At 32.7% G+C, this 17,745-nt stretch overlaps 1 protein-coding gene across 3 annotated transcripts; it reads right to left on the bottom strand.

Annotated features, from left to right (window-relative positions):
- Positions 1-336: 336 nt before the first annotated feature.
- On the bottom strand, positions 337-17,503 carry tpte (transmembrane phosphatase with tensin homology). Of its 3 annotated transcripts, XM_056467416.1 has the most exons (20): positions 17,243-17,503; positions 17,016-17,129; positions 15,536-15,610; positions 15,211-15,288; positions 15,093-15,140; positions 14,796-14,957; positions 12,358-12,477; positions 12,175-12,274; positions 11,254-11,317; positions 11,059-11,123; positions 10,878-10,938; positions 8,749-8,830; positions 8,548-8,636; positions 6,388-6,449; positions 6,209-6,289; positions 5,828-5,933; positions 2,964-3,061; positions 2,787-2,882; positions 1,016-1,086; positions 337-863 (listed from the first exon to the last, which is right to left on the bottom strand). In XM_056467416.1, exons 3-20 carry the CDS (start codon positions 15,583-15,585, stop codon positions 761-763), a joined length of 1,536 nt encoding a protein of 511 aa, XP_056323391.1. In that variant the 5' UTR covers positions 15,586-15,610; positions 17,016-17,129; positions 17,243-17,503; the 3' UTR covers positions 337-760. The 3 variants fall into 3 exon arrangements, with proteins under 3 accessions (XP_056323391.1, XP_056323390.1, XP_056323392.1); XM_056467415.1 differs by having other exon boundaries at positions 17,016-17,503; XM_056467417.1 differs by lacking the exon at positions 17,016-17,129.
- Positions 17,504-17,745: the final 242 nt, after the last annotated feature.

Below are 17,745 nucleotides of genomic sequence, written 5' to 3'. Positions count from 1 at the left end.
AAGCAGCTTGTAAGTTCCAGTAAAGTGAAACTGAGTCAGTCCAGTGTTCAGAGTGAATAGTTCTGATTAGTTCAGTTCAGTGTGCTTTAAACTTCACTGCTGAAAGTCCATTAAAATATAATATTAATGTATTATTTATCAAGTAAATGCAGTCCTTTGTAAGCATTGCGATAATGCTTCTTTGCAGTACAAAACTCCCAGCTCAACATTACCAGAGTTTTTGCCCTGTTTAGGGTCAAATCTTGCTCTGAAAATGTCTGAATTTACTAATAAACATTTAATTGCCATCATATGAAAAAAATGCAAGCCCAACAGAAAGAACCACAGTACAAACGCTTAAGTATTCCATTTTCTTTTCACACACAAAAAAAGAGACAACCATCAAAATACAACTCAAAGAAAAGTACAAAAATGTCAAGCTCAGATCTTACAGCTGTGAGTTTACATGAAGTGTTTCATTTGGCTTCAGTTTATAGCTTAAAAGAGATAATTCACACAAAAATGATTTATTATAGCCATCTGCTAAAAAACAGTCCGAGTTATTTTCTTCTGTTTAATATAGAAGGATATGCTGAATAAAGGTTTGGGGATAAAACATTGACATTTTTATTCCCATGTATTTTTTTTAACATTCTTCAGAGTATCATATTGTGTTCAACAAATAATGAAAGTTTATAACCACTTTATAGGAAAATTATGAGGAAATGTAAATTTTTGTGTGAAATATCTCTTAAAGTAGCTTACACCTTAAAAGGATCATTCAAGGCTCCGTGAAAGACATCGTCACTCCAAAGTCTTCCTTGTAAATGTCCCAGGTCTTGGGTTTGTGAGGATTGTCCAGTTCTTCCCTCGACAGAAACAGTCTGTCACACAAAAGATTGTGAGTGAGTGAAGTGAGTGAGTGAGAAGTGAGTGAGAGAGTGAGTGAGTGAGTGAGTGAAGTGAGTGGAGTAAGAAGTGAAAAGAAAAAAAAAAAAAAAAAAAAGCATTACAAAACTAATGTCCAAAAACACACCTGTAGTTCTCCACAAATGAGGTGTTGAACCAGAAGTAGAAAGGACAGTCCTCATAACCCTTCGGCAGACCCTGAACACAGAGAAACAGAAGTTTAAGCATCAATAACTGCTTTTCTATCATCCTGATTTAATATGCATTTTAAAGCGGTGCGTCACAAATGACTGAGTGAAGGGAAAATGCTATTATTTCTCTAGATGTTGCACCATTGTGCTTTGGACGTCATGTGGACCTCATGTGTGTCATATTTTATGAAGTCATTACTAGGGCCAGACAGAATCTGCAGACCTGCGCAGAGTATTGTCAAATCTGTGGATTTCTGCAGAAGGATTTTGGCTGTATCGTAACTAAAAACTTAATATGTGAAATAAAACAGAATACATTTTCACTTTTATTTAATCTTTACAATGCAAATCCAATTAGATCTACTTTATTTGGTCTCTTATATAATATATCTGCCATATACCTGCTAAAAGACAGAAACTGTTACTTTACAAACTGTATTGTAAATAAATCATATCAACATCTTCATATTAGTCTGTATTATTACTGAAACTCATTTAGAAACTGAATAAATATAAATTTACACAACTAAATAAATAGACTCAATGGGCTGAAATCCTGCAGATTCCGTGTGAGCCTAGTCATTACCTTAAAAATAAATACTTAGATAATGTTTCTAACTACTTTGTCTGAAAAATAACTTTGAAAACAATTTAATTACTTGACTCAATACTAACATTTCACGAATCTCAACAATAATAAAAAAAAAACTCTTAATTCTTTAATTCTTTAAATTTGAGCCAAAAAAAACTTTCAATTTAGTTTAAATGAAAATGAACACTCATTTTTAAAGTAACATATGGTGTCATTCATTTGAAACATTGTGTCTCGATACACACTTCATACATAAAAACTGTGTCATTTTTACTGTTGACCATCAGTTGGCAGCATTAACCCTTTAGAAATAACATTTCAGACTTTTAGATGGAGTTCTACGGAGTAAAGCAGCAGATTAACGTGTGTGTGTGTGTGTGTGTGTGTGTGTGTGTGTGTGCATAAATACAATTACAGTGTTTACTGTGTTCTGAGAGCTGAACTGCTTATTTTGATTTTCTCAGACATATCAAGATAAATTCTCTCTCACACACACACACACACGCACACACACACACACACACGCACACACGCACACACACACTACTCCATATAGAAGGCCGAAACTAAGATTTTTATTTTGCACTGCAACTGATGATCAACAGTAAAACTTTCAAATTTGACCTCTTTCCAACTAGAAAAACCAGCAACAGTCAGGAATGCATGATAATATGGTGGTGTCACGGCTTTGCAATCAATAAATGTGGTTATAATGGAAGTCAATAAGGCAAAAACAGCCACCAACATAAACAAAAGGGTAGTAAAGTTGCCCAGAATGTTTTGTTGAATGCATTTTCACAAAATATGTGTCAAAATAAATTCACCAAAAATCCTTCCATTTGCTGAAACGCAGAGAAAGTTATGGCCAAATTAAGACTTAAAATCACCCCAGAGAGGATGAAAACATCCCCGACAGCACACAAGGGTTAAAAACAACTGAACAAATATGTTTGCCTCAGCAAGAAAAATATTCCAGCATGCGCATCAAAAAAAGTCATGTGATTTTGTTTGAACAGATCATGTGATAACAGAAAAAAGGCATCACATTAACGGAAAAACCAGCAGAACGAGCACGCTGTAAAACATCTGAAATCTTATGTTAAACAAACACTTACAGCACTGGACTCAAACATGACCTTCACATCTCCAGTCACTATAGGTCCGTCCTGTAAACTGATGACCACTGCATTGCTACCAGTGTCAGGAAACACCTGAGAGAGAGAGAAAAACAGATGATCAGAATGAAATGAAAGACACTTAATTACAGCTGATTGGAGAGAACAGACACTCACTGTACAGTTGTGCTGTTTGGCACAAACACACTGGAAAACAAGCTCTTGCTTCACTATGATCTTCAGTTTCAGGTCACTGCCGTTGCCCTTCCCCACACCTACAACAAACAGATCCCAATTACACAGACTCTCCACCACTTGTATTATTTTACTAGTATTAATAACTAGAAAACAAGATTAAAAAATATCTGGACATGACATATTAATCAGCATGAATTTAATATATTAATATGATATTAACATACTGTATTCAAATATACAGTTGAAGACACAATTATTAGTGCTGTTTAATGGAGAAAAGACGTTTAAACAAACACGTTTTTATATAAAACAACAGAATCACTTTAATAAATAATTTATTTTACATTGTACATCATATTTTACACTATTTGTTTCGTAAGATACTAGTATTCAGAATAAAGTGCAATTGAAAGGCTTAACAAGGCATCTCTCTGGAAAAGAGTGGTTTGCTCTGTAGTATCAAAAATAACTCATTTTAATGGGCTAATATTATTGTGTGTATATTGTAAATAATATATATTTAATATGTTTTAATTCCAGCCAAACTAAAAGAAATAAGACTTTTCCTAAAGAAATATATAATAGGAAATATTTAGAAAAATGTCCTTGCTCTGAAAAAGAATGAAAGATTCTCAGTTAGACACTCCTCGACTGTATATAACCTTTATGCTTTTCAATCAATATGAATACATTTTATTTCAAATATTATATTGGTTTTAGTATATCATTCAATTAATATAATAGTTAAAATTTATGATTACACATTATATCAATTCTTATTACTTAATATTTAATACAGAAATGACACAGAAGTTCAATAAAATACATAGATTTTAATATATTGTTTACACAAATCATTTTTAAATAAATATAAATAACGTAAACATGCTGATTTTTTTATAATACATATTATTGTTCTATTATCAGGGTATATACAGGAATCGAAATTCAATACCATTTAAGACCTTTTAAGACTCTTTCTATACATTTTAAGTAACTGGTAACATTGACAACTTTTTTAACCTAAAGTATACCTACAAAATACTTATTGAAAGCAACTAATCATTATGAAACTAAAACATTATTCATATAATGAAAAAAAGCTAATCCAGCAGGTGGCGCTTATCCGCTTGTTAAGTCATGACGTATACCGTTTCCGGGTTCAAGCCGCTACTCATTTGAATTGAGTAAATATTCGTTTATGACCACTTTTTAGTCACATCACACACCATAGTGAATTGGATATAAATCATAGTGTACACGACAGTCTGTTGATTTGCAGCATCACAGACACCAATATTTGAACAATTTATAAAAAACTAAATGTAGCACTTTTTCACAAGACAATTTAAATTTGTTTGAGTAGTTTCATCTTGCTGTCATGAAACAAATCTTGTTATATAAATGACCGGATATTTGGCATGGACATATTATGATCGTGATTTTCAAAAGTATTAAATCACTTTGTAAACGTTTATTATTTAACATTTATTGAGTTACCCCATTCAGTTTAATAGAGCGCTTGGACCCGGAAACCGCTTCACGTGGCGTCACACTAAACAAGTTGACATAGATATTTACATTAGATGTCGCCAACCCTGTTGTTGTGTATTGGAAGGAATGCGTCAATAGAGCCGCCATTTTAGTACAGGGTAGCGCTCCTTTGAAATGAATGCGGGACCAAGCTTCGGTGGAGGACTGTGGCCATCCAGAGCCAGAGATATACACATACATCTATAATCGGGAGTTTTCCCGGAGGTCAGTATGCATTTTTTATTTTTTTTTATTACGAAAATGATCATTTTACATCACTTTTCTACATTGATGGATAAGTGATCGCACAGGCACTCCTGACAAAAAGCTTGTGTTTGTGTGTATGGAAATGTACTATACACCCTCCCTGTTAAATTTGATCTAATCCGTGTCCTGAAACACCCCACCCCCTCCTGCTTTCACTTCTTATACTGACGGAGGGAGCGATTCGTTTGTGAATGAATCTCCGTTATGAACGAATCCTTCACTTAGCCAACAATAATACAAGTTTCTGGCACCGCATCATCTCTTAGTCATATTCCTTTTGCATTGATTGCTAATTTTATTCAACAAACTAGCATAAGCCGAGTATTTAGTGCGAGTTGGTGCTACTTTGTCTTATGGTGAAAGCAGTAAGTGACTGTATTATCATCAATAACGTTACCCGTTTAGCCCAAATGTTCGTAACATAAAAAAACGTAAAAAACTAAATCGTACCTATGAAATGATCATAGGTGCTTTGTGTTTGCTCGTTACTACACCCGTAGACAGCGCTTAAGTCCATCATCTTCACGTAGTAACACTGTCTTGACTAGTGCGGTTGAATGTCATTTGTCCTGGGAGCACTGTTGACGCATGCTCAGGGTCTGTATGCGATATCTAGGGTATATATCTATCAACAAGTTGATAGAGCAGCAGGAATATTGTTGCTGCCTTGGTTACTGGAGTAAACAAAGCAGAGCGGTGTCAAATCTAGCAGGTTTTATTGATTTCATAAACTATGCAGCCTCCCGATTTTTGCAGATAAAATTCAGGCAAACTTTACGCTGTATTATCATATATAAAACAATTTAATATGTTGTAGAATAGCATTTAAGACTTTTTAATGGCCTTAAAAAGTTGATCAATCAATTTAAGACCCTGCAGACACCCTGATTATACTTATTTAATGAGTTAGTTTTATATGAAATAGTTAACATTTACAGTTATTAAAGCAGTCATTGTCTAAATACATTAAAATAATACATATACATTTGATATAATTACATCTGTCTGTCATGATTGTTACACTAATAGAAACAAAGTCTGACCTGCGATGGAGTGGATTCGGATGCTCTTGATTTTCAGGCTCTTCCGAGGAGGAAGCTGACGGTTGTACTGATTCTTCATCATCTGATAATAACCAACATATCTGCTCTGCAAATGCACAATCGAACAGAAAATACATCGATAAAGAAAAAATCTATCATTCTCAATAGTATCTGGATGCAGCCTTGAAACTGCAAGGCTTGCAATGTCAGACACAATCCATCAATGGAGCTTGTGACGCCACTGTGAGGGGTAGGGGTGACTTAGGAGGTGAGTATTAAAAAGCATTGCATGCAGCTCAGATTTGCAACTGCACCAGGTCTGCATCCAGACCCCTCTTATAATTCTACACACGTTCACTGACTGAACTCAAGCTCACAAACCTGAGACGGAGTTTCAACACCCTGAAACTTGGAGCTCATGCTTTTATCAGTCCGTCTCTCTCCAAAGTAATCCAGACTCTCCTGTAAGAGATGAAGGGAGACGTAAGGCTTCAAGAAAATCTGAACACAGTCGTGGAAGAAAAGGGCTCTGAAATATAGATAATATGATCAGCCTGTACCTGTGCGCTCTCAAACTGATCGCTGTCAATAAGCCATGTGCAAACCATAGTGCCGGTCCGACCTACAGAACAAGGACCAACCATCACACACTTCACATACACTGATTTAACCGTTTTTCTAGAATGTGTATTTTCTTTTTACAATCAGATATGTTCTGCTGTTTATAGTCCAAAGAGACTTCTAGAACATCAAGCAAAACATTTGGATTCACGCTGAATTAAAGAGACCCATTAACTACAAATAACTTTGGATTGATATTTACTACAGGTAATAACACTACATACAGTGCTCAGCATGACTGAGCACACTTCATTTTGAAAAGGAATATTTTAAAATAATATTTTAATCACCAAACATATTTAGAAATTGAAAGATAATACAATTAAATTCAAGAAAAATATTGCAAAAAATAAATATTTTTAAACAAAACTTTTCCAATTTTTTTGCTTCTCTTGATTTTCCTCTTTTTTTAAATTTGTATTTAATATTTTTCTATATTGGCAGTTCAATCCGCTGTGGCAACCCCATATTAATAAAGGGACTAAGCTGAAAAGAAAATGAATGAATGAAAAGCTTCAGATTTGGCTTCAGTACTGACTAATCTAATGTTTATGCACAAATATAATATGGTATATAATATTGCTTCCTATTAAAAATATGAATTTAAAAGATCGATTTGTTAGGGGTGTACTTGCATATATACAGAGCACTGTATTCTGCTTGCTTTATATTTTTAGTGCTTAATGTTTCTGTTCAATTTTGAGGATTTGTCATGGAGTGAGTGAAACTAAACTGTTAACATTAAATAAGGCTGAGGCTGTCAATTAATAATTTTTCTAACATAACACAATGTGACAATAAATATTAAAACATATACAATAATAATAAATAAAGAATGATTTAATAAACGAAAAAATAATACAAATATTTGTGTAATAAATTTAGCAGAGAAATTAACTTTATCCATTGAAAATCATTGTGATACAAAAAAGCATCATAGACATTACACTGCCCTGTATCTTGCTCGCTCATTGGCTGTAGGTTGATGTTTTTTTTTTTAGTATTTATATTTATTCACCTTTTATTGGACAGGACACATAGAAAGGAAATGTGTGGGGAGCAGAGACAAAGAAAAGATTGGTTAAGGACCTCCAGTCGGAAATCGAACTCAGGTCACCGTGAACACTTTAGTGGTATATGTGGCCACACTTAACCACTAGGCTATCAGCGCCAACAGTAGATGTGTTTTTCAGTCGGAACACTTCACACAGCAGGATCTTAAACAGCCAGATATTTAGCTTACAGAATATTTCACAATATTTCTCTCTTATCATGTCTTAGGTTATTCACACTGTATGACTGTCACTGAATGAGCACCGATTTGCCTCAGATTTCAAACATATCAATTACAACCAGTGGGATTTTCAAAAGTTCACACTTAGCTGATGATTGATTAGGTATATTTGGCATGTTGTCCTGGAAGACAGACCTATAGCTCGGAGGATCCACAAGCCCGGGACTCCCTCCAATTTAGTCAGGAGGGAGAGAGGGAAGTCTGAGCTCAGGTAGGTCTCTAGAACTCCCCTGTTATTGAAGGAGGAAGGAGTCAGGGTGGATAGGGGGGTTTCGTTGAAAAACGAGGATGACTAAGGTAAGGAAGACAGACTTTTTATGTGCATTTGGGGAGCATCTGATTGACTAGGTAGTGATTGATGATGTGAGACCAGTCGTGGTCAATCATAAGCACATGATCTTCTTGAAATCTGTTTATAAAACACATGCAAATATTTAAACGAGCCCCATGCAAACCACAGAACAAACAACATACTCTGATTTCACTGGGTTTGTTTTTAGAATGTGTCTTAAAGAGACCCGTTTACTACAAATTAAGTTGATTTTGGATTGATATTTACTTTAGTGAAGGCCACTAAATATTCTGCTTGATTTGGTTGGTTTTACAATAGCAGCAATATATAGGAAACATAACAATTACACCCAGTGGGGCATTTTATTTTGGTTGGGAAAGATAAAAAGTAAAGGAAATTCTTTAAACTGGATGATAAATTGCTGGGAAAAACAGGAAGGTTGACAGGTATGCCAGTCAACGCTGTGAAATTTCTGGGGTGCAAAACATTTACTTAGAATATTAACTAATTTACCCTTTCCTCCTTTGCAGTGGATGGCGATAACATTCCTCGAGTCCGCTGCCATCCAGTCTCTGACACAGGCCGTGTAGCGCAGCATATCACTGACCAGATTAAACACAAGCACACACACACACACACAGATCAGTTGAGCTCATCTACATCTTCAGTCAGGAATCAGAGATGAAACACATGTTGAGCTGTGGTGATACTCACTCCAGTGAAGGCACATTATGGTCATCTATCATGACGCGCTCTACTCTGTAGTGAAAGAACTTTGGATCGTAACCTTTCTCACCTGAAACAAGAAAAGTCAGTCTGACCAGTTTGCCATAACTTGGTTTGAGATCAAATTCAATTGCAGGTGAGGAAAAACAAGACTGGTTTTGTGGTACAGGGTCACATATTGTTCGTATTAAGTTGCACGGGCCTATTTGTAAGAATAATCAAAAGTCAAAATTATATATTTATATACATATCCTTATGCCAGAAATCATTAGAACGTTAAATAAAGATCATGTTCAATGAAGACAGTTATAATTTTCTAACTGTAAATATATCACAAGGTAATTTTTTAATAAGAAATATGCATTGCTAAGAGCTTAATCTGGACAACTTTAAAGGAAATTGTCTCAATATTGTTATTTACTTGAAGCCTCAGATTCCAGACTTTCAAATAGTTGCATCTAGGCCAAATATTGTGCTATCATAATCAATGGTAAGCTTATTAAATCAGCTTTAAATTTATGTAAACATATACTGTATACAGGGTTTCTGCAGGCTTCACCAAGTTAAATTTAAGACTTATACAGGGCTAAATGCTAAGAATTGTTATCGAATATCCCAGTTGGAAAATTTTTAATTTGCCTTATCAACAAAATAATTATAATTTACAACAATAATAATAATAATAATAAATATAGGTAAGGTCAGTATCCTCAGCAGTAAATACATAAAGAACATTTTAAACGAATGTTACTTTAAAAGAAAGTAATTAAACCAGTATGGTAAATAGAGATTTAAACTTTAAATAACAAGTTAAACATTTAATTCAGATGTATTAGGTTGGTGATTGTATGGATTGTATTGTACATGAACAAAGCAAAATTAAAACCTGTTTAAATTATATATATACAGTTGAAGTCAGAATTATTAGCCCCCCTTTGAATTTTTTTTTCTTTTTTAAATGTTTCCCAAATGATGTTTAACAGAGCAAGGAAATTTTCACAGTATGTCAGATAATATTTTTTCTTCTGGAGAAAGTCTTATTTGTTTTATTACAACTAGAATAAAAGCAGTTATTAATTTTTTTAAATCCATTTTGAGGACAAAATTATTAGCCCCTTTAAGCAATTTTTTTTTGACTGTCTACAGAACAAACCATCGTTATACAATAACTTGCCTAATTACCCTAACCTGCCTAGTTAACCTAATTAACCTAGTTAAGCCTTTAAATGTCACTTTAAGCTGTTTAGAAGTGTCTTGAAAAATATCTAGTCAAATATTATTTACTGTCATCATGGTAAAGGTTATTAGAAATTAGTTATAAAAACTATTATGATTAGCGATGTGTTGAAAAAAATCTTCTCACCGTTTGAGGTCCAAGCAAATATATGAACAATATGAACTTATAAACTGCAATAATACATTCAATTGGACAAATGGATCGAGTCATCACATATTGGTGTCAGCACTAAATAATTTACAAATATGCTTTTTATAAGCATAAAAAATATTAAATATGAATTTTTGATATAGGAAACACAAAAAAGTCAAATAATGTTCAATCATCATTCAGCATAAGAGATATATTTAAATAAAAATTAAACAATTTGTAAACAATTATAAAACAAGAATAATATCATATTAATTTGATTTGAATTTAAATGATTCCATTCTTCTTACTGACAAATGGATAAATACTAGGGGTTTGAAGAAAGATATTTTAAATGATAATCACAGTATGACATTTAGTTATAAATTATTCAGCCATTAACATTATTATGGTTAAATATGTGTAAGAAAATTAAAAAAGGAAACAAAGAAGCAGTACACATTCTAATGTATTGGGAAAAATAAAGCTCTTCAATTGTTTTTATGCTTTAAAAACCCTTTTCGTCAAACCCTGTACATACTCAATTAAATTATGTTTTTAAATTTGAGGTACTTATTCAATTATTTAAATTATTATTTTTATAAAACATTCAGTCCTTAATATTCATTTATTCGAGCAATCAATTACATCACTTTATAAAGAACATAACACAATAAATCATGCCTTTTATAAAAGATGTTAGATTTAATTAAGTTGTCAATCAAAATAATGAAGAGAAGCCTCTACTCACTGCAGAGATTAAAGACCTTGTAATGATCCATATGTTTGGTGTCCAAGAATCTAACGACCTCCTGCAAAATTAAATGTCATTTACATGTGAATGATAGAGTTGCTGTACGGTTTTCTGAATACCTCTAAACTAATTCACATTGAATTTAAATGTTCACCTTCAACATTTGTGTTATACTTACTCTGATTGGGTTCCTATAAAGTGCCTGCTTCCCAGAAGATGGAAAAGACATGGCGATGACTCTTTCTGAAGAGAGAGAAAAACATTGCCTATTACAGTATCTATCCTTTTAACATTTATTCAAATTATTTTATTTTAATGTTATGTTTATAGTGTATTAAATTGATTTAAAAGGGCTTTTCTAATTCAACCCAACCTGTGACGTATGTGAGGTCCAGATCAAATCCATCTTTTTGGTACCGTCTTTTGTTCTCTGAAACCTGTAAAGAAATATTATACAATGATTTTTTTAAGCCCACATTTCACACAGCATAAATTGATTTAGATTAAAGTGAGACTTTAATCTAAAGCATCTTTTTGATTCTTTTTTTTTTAAATTACCCACAAAAAAATTGTGAATTAAAACTAAATAAAAAAAAATTGGTTAAAATTACTATAAAAATATATTAAAAGGGCATATAAGCATATAAAAGGGGTGTTAAAGGTATATAGACTTTTATTATATAAAAATTATATAAATTTTTAGATGAGAATTGATTTTGGAGGCGAAAAAACATACAACTCTACAATAAAATAGTAAATTAAGCATTACTGTTAAATAATATTACATTTTAAAATATTTTTTTGTTAAATAAATTTGTTATATTTTAAATATAACAATTTTTTTCTCTATTAATATACATAAAATATATTCATTTCAACATGCTGGTTAGTTTAGTTTATCATTGTATCCATAAAATAAGAAACAGCGCAACTATTGGAGATACTAAGATACTAATTGAGATTACTATACTAAGACGGGAGTAAATTCTGCTTTTTAAAATTGTTATAATATTTTACAGTATCAGAATTATTCGATCAATTAAATGCAGCCTTTGTGAAAGAGACTTAAAAAAATAAATGTTATAATAATAATCATAAAAGAAAATCAATGAATTATCTATCTGATAGAAAGACACAACATTGATCACACACACACATATATATATATATATATATATATATATATATATATATATATATATATATATATATATATATATATATATATATATATATATATATATATATATATATATTTATATTTATATATATTTTTTTTTTTTAAGTGACTCACCATTCTCCTGGTGACTTTTTCAAGCTCTCTCTTCTGCGAGGCCAGTCTGAAGATGCGTACCAGAATCAGGATCCTCAGAGACCTCAGGAATGTCACTACCCTGAACACACATCATAACACCACAGTTACATTTACACTGTTAGGAAATATCAAACACTAATGTATTGGTCAAATCGGCTGTACCTGGGAATCAGACTGGCTCCTGAGAAATCGGAGAATGCGTAGATCATGGTGACCACCAGAGTAATGACCACAATACAAGCGTCTACTATATTCAGTTTTGAGCTGAAATACACCTTGAATCTGAAAAAAGTAGATCAAGGATTTATCAGAGACTTATGCATTGGTTTTATTTTAAATTGGAATGTAAAGACAACATTAGAGCTATAGTAACTACTCTTTATGCTCGTTTTGCACTATTTATTTTTTTTTTCACCTTTATTTGATAGGACAGTAGAGAGTATTGACAGGAAAGCATGGGGAGCAGAGAGGGGATGGATCGGCATAGGACAGCGAGGCAGAATTGAACTCGGGTCGCCATGAACACCCGAGTGCATGTGTCGACGCACTAACCAGTACACAGACGCACTACTTGTTCCTAATGTAGCTTTAATAGGCCATAAACTCTCTGTATTGTGTATGCATAGTTCTATACATAGGATAGTTCACCCAAATATAAACATTTCCACACCATTTATACATGCTCAGGTGATTTGCAATGTTTATGAATTTCTTCTTCTTTTGAACACAAAACAAGATTTTAAAAAAGCATCCATCAATATTAGAATATCTTCATTCATGTTCAACTGAAGAAAGAAGCTCAAACAGGTTTGGAACAAATTGAAAGTGAGTAAATTATGACAATTGTAATTTTAGGGTGAACTATCCCTTTAGGGATCCAACAGCAGTCTTCAAATGTGTGTGAACAAACTGTTGAAATGTTATTCAATTCAGTTTACTCTTATTTAACTCATCTAACAAACCGTAAAATCATGGTTCTATTAAACTAACATCCTTCTTTAATCATAAATAACAGTTATTTTATAATGTATTTTAAATTACTTGGGTAAAAATGCTTAAATTTATCATATGCACTTAATATGATTAATTTTATTTGACATTCACTGCACAGGCCGATACACAAAATGGATTTTACCTTTATTAATTTACCAAATATTTTCCCCTGCATTTCAGATTTTTTCTGTTCATTTGTTATCCAAGTATGACAGATTTTTGTTTTCCTTACAATCCTGACCTTTTTTTTTCTTTGAAATTGGGAGTTAGAAAACTGAATTATAAATTCAGAATAAGAGCTGAGTTTGTATCTTGTTATTCTGATTGTGATTTTGACAAGACCTTTCACAACTGTGTAAAAAGAAAAGTCAGAACTATAAGATATTCTTTAAAGTCAGCTGTTTATGAGCCACTAATAATAATAATAATAATTATTATTATTGTTATTTATTCATGCTACCTCTCTTAAAATTTTAATTAGTGTAAATGTGTACCTTATCATATATTCATATACAGGAATCAAAGAGTGAAATACAATAACTTTTAAGACCCATTTTAAGAGACTTTCAACACATTTTAGGACCTCATCGCCAATTTAGGTTTCAACCCGTGACATAATAACTTGCAGTATATTTCCTAAATACTGATTGTAAGAAACCTTTTTCATATAATGAATAAAAAATGCTAACCCAGTAGGTGGCGCTTATAGACCAGCAGGAATAATGGTGTTGCCTTGGTTACTGGAGTAAACAAAGCAGCATGATGTCAAATCTAGCAGGCTTTTATTGATTTCATAAATGACACGACGCCCCAATATTCGCAGATTAAATTCAGGCAAACTTTAGCATACAACTATACATTGTATAATCAAAAATGATACACAACTTAATACCATGTAAAATGGCATTTAAGACTTTTTAACACCTTTTAAAAGGCCTTAAAATTCTCTAAATTGATTTACTGTATCAACACTCAATACTTTAAGACGTTGCGGACACCCTGATATTGCAAAAGAACTGAAGTCTGTCAGGTACAGCAACCTAATTTATCAAATTTGCTGTTTTAAAGAGATAGATATCCAAAATGTTCAATTCTGTCACTGGTTACTCGTCCTCCACTTTTTACAAACCTGTTTGATTTTCTTTTCTTATGTTAAACACAAAACAAGACGTTCTGAAGAATGTTGGCAAAAACAGCCTTTAACTTCCTAAGTATTTTTTGTCCCTACCAAGAAAATGCCTGAGCTTAGTAGCACTTAAATTATAAAGTTTATTTTAATTGGTACAGGTCCTGAATGTATAAAATTATGCATATAGTTTTGACAACACTCTATGCTATAATTATTTAGATTATAATTCATATTATAGCAGAGCATGTTTGACCAGTTAATTTTATTTTTGTGCTCGAGTCAGGAAAATGCCTAGGAAAATGTGTTTCCTGCAGATCATTTCCTATCATGAGCAACTTATCATGTGATGCTATTGGTTACTGTTAGTCTAATGCGTTTTGTAAATGATGTTCAAATGAAGTGATGCAAGATGAAAGATTCCGGAATAACATCAGATGCTGAAATAAAGGTTGCCTAATTAAACTGAAAAGCTACTAACCCCTCCACATAAACACGGAGCAATACATCGATGAGGAAAAAGAAAGAGATGACCAGAGAAACAGTCTCCAGTGCACCTCCAACATCACGACTCTTCTCGGGAAGTGACAAGTCCACAATGACCATAACAATGTCCAAGATGATCAGTACCAGGCCAAAAACACTGCAAACAGATAGAAAGTAGGATGTTTGATCAAACTGTGCTTTTAATACATTTCTTTGAGGGGGATGGGTGAATAATATCTATACACTTTCTGACATTTTTTTTTGTAACGTCAAATTCAAGAATGTCACTCACCGAAAACCGAAGGACATCACAAAAGGAGTTATCCATTTCCGGACTTGACTGCAAAACAAATCAGAATGACATGCAAGAATAATAATAGTCAATGCATGATTTTGTCTAGCTTACTTACTGGTACATTGTGTCTGGGTCTTTAGTTTCTTCCTTTCCATCATCAATCTGCACCTCTGCCTCTTCTTTCACCCCATTACTGATCAAACGTGCATATTAAAAACATCATTAAAACATAAGGGCAGTGCTTGCATTATATTTGAACTTTGTGGTTTCAAAATTCCAGTGACTACTTTTACAAAGCTTAAGGAGTTGGAGTGATTTGTTAACAATATCCTGTATTTCTGGGAGTGGGAAATAGTGCTGAATTGCTCATTTAGTTGTTGGAGTAAAGGTCATGATGCTGGTGAAGTGTTAGTAACTTTTAATGAATGTTATTCACTCACCCATTAACTTCTTTGGAATCTAACCCAGGGTTAAAATGCACAGACGTCATCTTTATGGGAATATTTCAAGTATTGCTATATTAAAAAAAGAAAGAAATCAATCAATCAATCAGTCAATATTGGACTTTAGTGCTATTTTTCAAGCAGTGCTGGTTAGTGCTGGTTTTCAAGCATCAGGACAACACTGAGATAGCAATAAGAGTTTTCCTTTCTGTTTACATCACAATTTGCCTTTTAATCATTTTTGGTAAAAAATAATAATGATCACCATTTTACCATGATTTACAGGACACATACTAAAATGTCATTCATCATAACAGTTTAAAATCCCAAAAAGTAAACATTCTCATAACTAGAATCATTTAAAATCATTGTAGTACCACACATGACACTCCAAACTACTAAGAAATTTTCATTTTATATATTTACACTATGTCACTAGCCCTCAAACCACTCTGCTAAGAAGCTTTTAACCAGGGGGCAAATTACAGGGGGTTTGGGGGGGGATTGACCTCCCTAAATAACACTTGATCCCCCCTGAAGGGCATTAAAAAAAGATGTAAGGAGGTCAGCTTTTTATTAGTAAGAAATAGCTTTCTCTGATCTATATACTAAATATTAATAACTGAAAAGGTTTCTAAATATTAATAAACATCCCTCAAAACACTAGAAATGTATACAGTTTATTAATAAATTAGATGTAATTTAAATACATTCATAAATTTGATTCAACAAAACTTGTATTATATATATATATATATATATATATATATATATATATATATATATATATATATATATATATATAGGAGATAGGATATATAGGAGAAGCACTTTAGCATCGAGAGCAACACCGAGTAAGTACATTTAGACCTGTTTTCAGTTGCTGTGTTTGGTTAGAGAACACTTAGACTTGTTTACTAATGCTCAGCTTCTTAGACTTTACACACCTGAAACTTGTCTATAGCACTTGTTCACTGCTGCTGTTATAGTTGTGTAAATTGCTTCCTTGTCCTCATTTGTAAGTCGCTTTGGATAAAAGCGTCTGCTAAATGACTAAATGTAAATATATATATATATATATATATATATATATATATATATATATATATATATATATATATATATATATATATATATATATATATATATATAAACACACACCATTAGTATGATCACGTACTGCTTTTTAACTAAAACTTACAGGTCAGAATAAGCATGTCATTTCATTTTTACATCACGCATGGCACACACCTACACACATATTTTGACGTTATATGAAACATGAAGTGGACACCTTGATTGCATTCATTTTACTTTTAAAAATCACTAATGTGATTCATTTGAAGCTAAGACAAAAACGAGACAAAAAGACAAAACAAAAAAGAAAATTTCATTACTTAACAGTTAGGAAATATGAAAATTAATCGAAAGATTAAAACAAACGAATCAGCATTGACGAATTTACAAAAGTACTTACTTCAGATATATAAATTCTCAAAGGGTCCAAATTCAACGTTTCAAACGCGGATTAAAGGATATTCCTGATTATTATTCCATGGATTCCATTAATCCCGAACGTCTTCTGCACTTTCTGAATCAAGTATGAACCACTAATTAAATATCTGCATGAAGAAATGCAACAAGTAATCATTTGTTTGTCCAGATGTAACTTATCCCGCAGGACCCTTGGAAACAGATACAAACCAGACAGACTGAAGCGCAACCGGGAAAACTGTTTCCTTTCCCTTTGCTTGACTCGCAGCTTTATTTTTTGCTCTCTAAACAGTCACATATTCCTCAAACAGTCTTTTGGCGTATTGTCTCCATCATGGTTGTCTTTACAAGCGGTGACTGTCCCGTGATTTTATGCGATAACAAAGGAAGGAGGTTCGAAGGTTAGCAATAGTTTTCTTCCATCCACAAACACATCCACATTCATACCGCCCCTCCACTCCTGTTGCAGACGTAGCGGTTTTTAACTTCCTCATACAAAATGAATATGGACGGGGACTAAAAGTGTGGTGCTTTTACATTTATTGCGGTCTTTTAGTACTCAATCTGGTTTGAATTAGTGTGCGCGCGCACGCTCGTTTGTAGTTTATAATCAAAATGTTCCCAATTTTGTTGTTGAGCAAATATCCCACCAATTAATGTCACTTTGTCAAATTTTATGGGAAATAAAATTTAGTGACAGTAAAATGACGAAG

This window comes from Danio aesculapii, chromosome 10 (assembly GCF_903798145.1).
Source record: "Danio aesculapii chromosome 10, fDanAes4.1, whole genome shotgun sequence".
Classification (NCBI taxonomy): domain Eukaryota; kingdom Metazoa; phylum Chordata; class Actinopteri; order Cypriniformes; family Danionidae; genus Danio; species Danio aesculapii.
The sequence above is the reverse complement of the archived record's forward strand: the minus strand, read 5'-3'. Positions and strand labels throughout refer to the sequence as shown.